Source organism: Salvia miltiorrhiza, chromosome 8 (assembly GCF_028751815.1).
Source record: "Salvia miltiorrhiza cultivar Shanhuang (shh) chromosome 8, IMPLAD_Smil_shh, whole genome shotgun sequence".
NCBI lineage: Eukaryota > Viridiplantae > Streptophyta > Magnoliopsida > Lamiales > Lamiaceae > Salvia > Salvia miltiorrhiza.
This window is the reverse complement of record NC_080394.1, coordinates 56101115-56104518: the sequence shown is the minus strand read 5'-3', so window position 1 is coordinate 56104518 and position 3404 is coordinate 56101115. Positions and strand designations below refer to the sequence as shown.

At 39.1% G+C, this 3404-nt stretch overlaps 1 protein-coding gene across 1 annotated transcript; it reads left to right on the top strand.

Annotated features, from left to right (window-relative positions):
• The first annotated feature begins 264 nt into the window (after positions 1-264).
• On the top strand, positions 265-2940 carry LOC130999348 (6,7,8-trihydroxycoumarin synthase-like). Its single transcript, XM_057924872.1, has 2 exons — positions 265-1151; positions 2261-2940. Exons 1-2 carry the CDS (start codon positions 267-269, stop codon positions 2873-2875), a joined length of 1500 nt encoding a protein of 499 aa, XP_057780855.1. The 5' UTR covers positions 265-266; the 3' UTR covers positions 2876-2940.
• Positions 2941-3404: the final 464 nt, after the last annotated feature.

The following is a 3404-nucleotide window of genomic DNA, read 5'->3' as shown; positions in this document are numbered from 1 at the left end:
TTTATCAATTCGATAACAAAAATCCAAAACAATATAATTAATTATAATTAAAAAGTTAATGTCAAGCACTTTTCATCGGTATCTTCAGATTTCTAATCAAACTTCAGTTAATTAAATCATATATAATTAATTATATCTCCAAAAACTAAAAATATATGAATTTTTTTTTACAGGAAAATGGATTTAATTTAAAATAAAAATTTGAGTATAGTTCGTGTATTTATAGCCAATTAACCCTATTTTTTTAAAACCCAACCAAACCAAACATGACACCATTTCTTTTACTCTTAGCTCTTCCCATAATCCTCGTCATCTTCTACTTCCAAACACAAAACCCTAAACATGCCAAAGAAGAACTCCCTCCACCGGGCCCACCGCGGCTGCCGTTCATCGGCAACCTGCACCACTTTGACAGCCGATCCCCACACACGTACCTCCACCGCCTCTCCAAGAAGTATGGCGCCGTCATGTCCCTCAAGCTCGGATTCCGGCGCCTCGTCGTGATCTCCTCCGCAGAAGTAGTGAAAGAGATCATGAAATCGCACGACGCCGTTTTCTCGAGCCGGCCGGCTCTCATCACCTTCAAGAAGCTGCCGTATAAGGGATTCAACACCGCGTTTTTGCCCTACAACGACGCGTGGAGGGAGCTGAGGAAGATCTCCACCATCCATCTCTTTAGCACGAAGCAAGTTCAATCCTTCCGCCCCATTTTCAAAGACGAAGTGTCGAAGATGATGGAGAAGATTGCTCGAGACGCCGCCTCGTCCGCCGCCACCGATTTGAGCGAGGCGATGATGTCGTTCGCTACTAACGCCATCTCCAGAGCTACATTTGGGAGGAGATTAGGAGACGAAGGCTATGGGAAAACGCGATTCTTCGACCTTTTTCATGGCGAGAAGCCTCTTCTTGGAGGATTCTTCGTGGAGGATTACTTGCCTTGGCTTCGATGGATCGACAGCCTCTCTGGAATGGCTGCGAAGCTAGACAAGAACATTTCTTCCTTGCATTCTTTCTGTGATGAATTGATTGAAGAGCACATGAATCCGAATAGGCCGGAATCCATGGAAGGAGACGTTATTGATATCTTGCTAAGGATCAAAAGAGAGGGATCGTTTCATCTCACACTCGACCACATCAAAGGACTACTTGTGGTAATGCTTTCATTTAAATTTCACAGATTAAATTATCGATCGGGTAATGTTCTATGTCTCGAACTTTCTGCGGACGTTTCTCATAAAATGTCTCACTATATAAAATTCGATGACTGGGATATGACTCATCTCGCTGAAGAAGTCTTGAATTATCAACTTAGCGTGTAGAATTCACAACTTGACTTCAATCAGTTTCAGAAGAGTACTTTTTGACTGGAATTTGTGCAGCGGTAGAGATGTGCATTCGATTTTTTGGTTCGGTTTTTTGGTTTGGCTTTTTTGTTAACCAAATTTTTATTTTATTTAAACAAACAAAAAACAAATCGAACCTAATTAACTGAATGTAACAAAAAATAATAATTAAAATCCAAATAACTTGAAAATTCCGAAAAAATAAAGTAGCAGAAAAAAAAATACTCCCTCCGTCCACGATTAAGTGTAGTTGACTGAAGTAATAAAGATAGTTGACTAAAATGATAAAGGTGTTGTGAGTGAGAACACTAGTGATAAAGTGTAATAAATATAAAATATAAAAATGATAAAGATGTTTTAAGGTGGGTCCATTAATGGCAAATGATAGTAAATATAGGAAAAGAGAAAGAGTAAGGGGTAAAAAAAGCAGAATAGGGCATTAAATTGTGGACATATTTTTAAAGGCAAGTAGAGCATTAAATTGTGGACGGAGGGAGTATTTAAGAAAAAGCGAACTTATATATTTGATTTTGTTCGATTTATAAAAAATCAAGTTAAATCGAACAGTTTTTTTAAATAAATAAAATCGAACCAAATCAAAAATCGAGAAACTCGAACCATATTTTAATATTTTGATTTAGATATTGATTTGTTGAATTTTTTTGCTCACCCTTATATAGCGAGACATTTTATTGAAAGTGCTGAAAGTTCGGAGTCATTTAAGAGAGAACAAAAATTCAAGACATATTTTATGGAAAACACTGAATATTTGAAACATAACACATTATTAACCCTTAAAGATCATCAGTTGTGTACATACTTGCAATTTCAATTTTGGATGCTTTAATTTAATTTTACAAGGGCTTTGGGATATCTCAAAGTTCCAATCCAATTGAATCTCATCCGACTATTTACAGGATATAATAATCGGAGGCAGCGACACGACTGCAGCTTCTTTGGTGTGGGCGCTAACGGCGTTGATGAAGAAGCCTTCGTCGATGAAGAAAGTGCAAGCGGAGGTAAGGCAGTTGGCCGGAAAGAAAGAGATGATCGACGAAGAAGACATAGAGAAACTCCCATATTTGAGGGCAGTTGTGAAGGAAACTATGAGATTGTTTCCACCTGGTCCACTTTTACTCCCAAGAGAGACTACCAAGAAATGCAGTATAAATGGCTATGAGATTGAAGGTGGAAGTATGGTCTTTATCAATGCTTGGGCTATTGCAAGAGACCCCGCCACGTGGGAAAATGCAAATGAGTTCGTGCCGGAGAGATTCTTGGCGGCTGATCACCTCGACGTGAGAGGTCAGAATCCGGAGGTGATTCCGTTTGGATTCGGCCGGAGAGGCTGCCCCGGGATTGGGATCGCCATGTCTGAAATCGAACTTGCATTGGCAAATGTTTTGTGCAAATTTGAATGGGAATTGCCTCTTGGAATGAAGGAAGAAGACATTGATTTCGATTACATTTCCGGACTTGTAATGCATAAGAAGAATGCTCTTCGCCTTGTGCCTAAACTCTTTTTCGCTTAGATTTTAGCTAGCGTACGTAGTCCTACTATTGGCCTTGAATAAATAATTTAATGAATGAAACAATGGAGATTTAATTAAAAGGTCCCTTATGTCCTATGATTAGGGCTGTAAATGAATAAGTTATTCGCAAACTATTCGAGATTCGGTGTGAAAAAAGCTCATTCAAAACTCGATTCGATAGTAAACGAGCCGAGCTCGAGCTTGATTTCGCCCGATAGTTTTGTTGAGCCAAGTTCGAGCCTGACAGCACTCGGCTCGCTAAGCTCGCAAGCATGTTCGAATTGGATTATTCGTAAACATGTTTGTGAGCCTGTTCACGAACCTTCAATCAAGCATTCAATAGAGCTAGCTAGTACACGAACCTTAAACAAGACGAACTTGAGCTCGAGCTCGAGTAACATATTAATTAATAAGTATATTTTTCTAAATTTTTAACGAATTCGAGCTTGAAAATCATGTATACGAACATCTAACGGGCCGAGTCGAGCTCAAGCTCGAATTTAATATTATCGAGTACACGAGCCGAGCT

What these genes read in the sequence shown, in the direction of transcription:
- LOC130999348 (XM_057924872.1), top strand. Translation starts at nt 267, where the DNA reads ATGACACCATTTCTTTTACTCTTAGCTCTTCCCATAATCCTCGTCATC. An exon ending in ACATCAAAGGACTACTTGTG is followed by an intron (nt 1,152 to 2,260) that starts GTAATGCTTTCA and finishes GACTATTTACAG; the next exon opens with GATATAATAATCGGAGGCAG.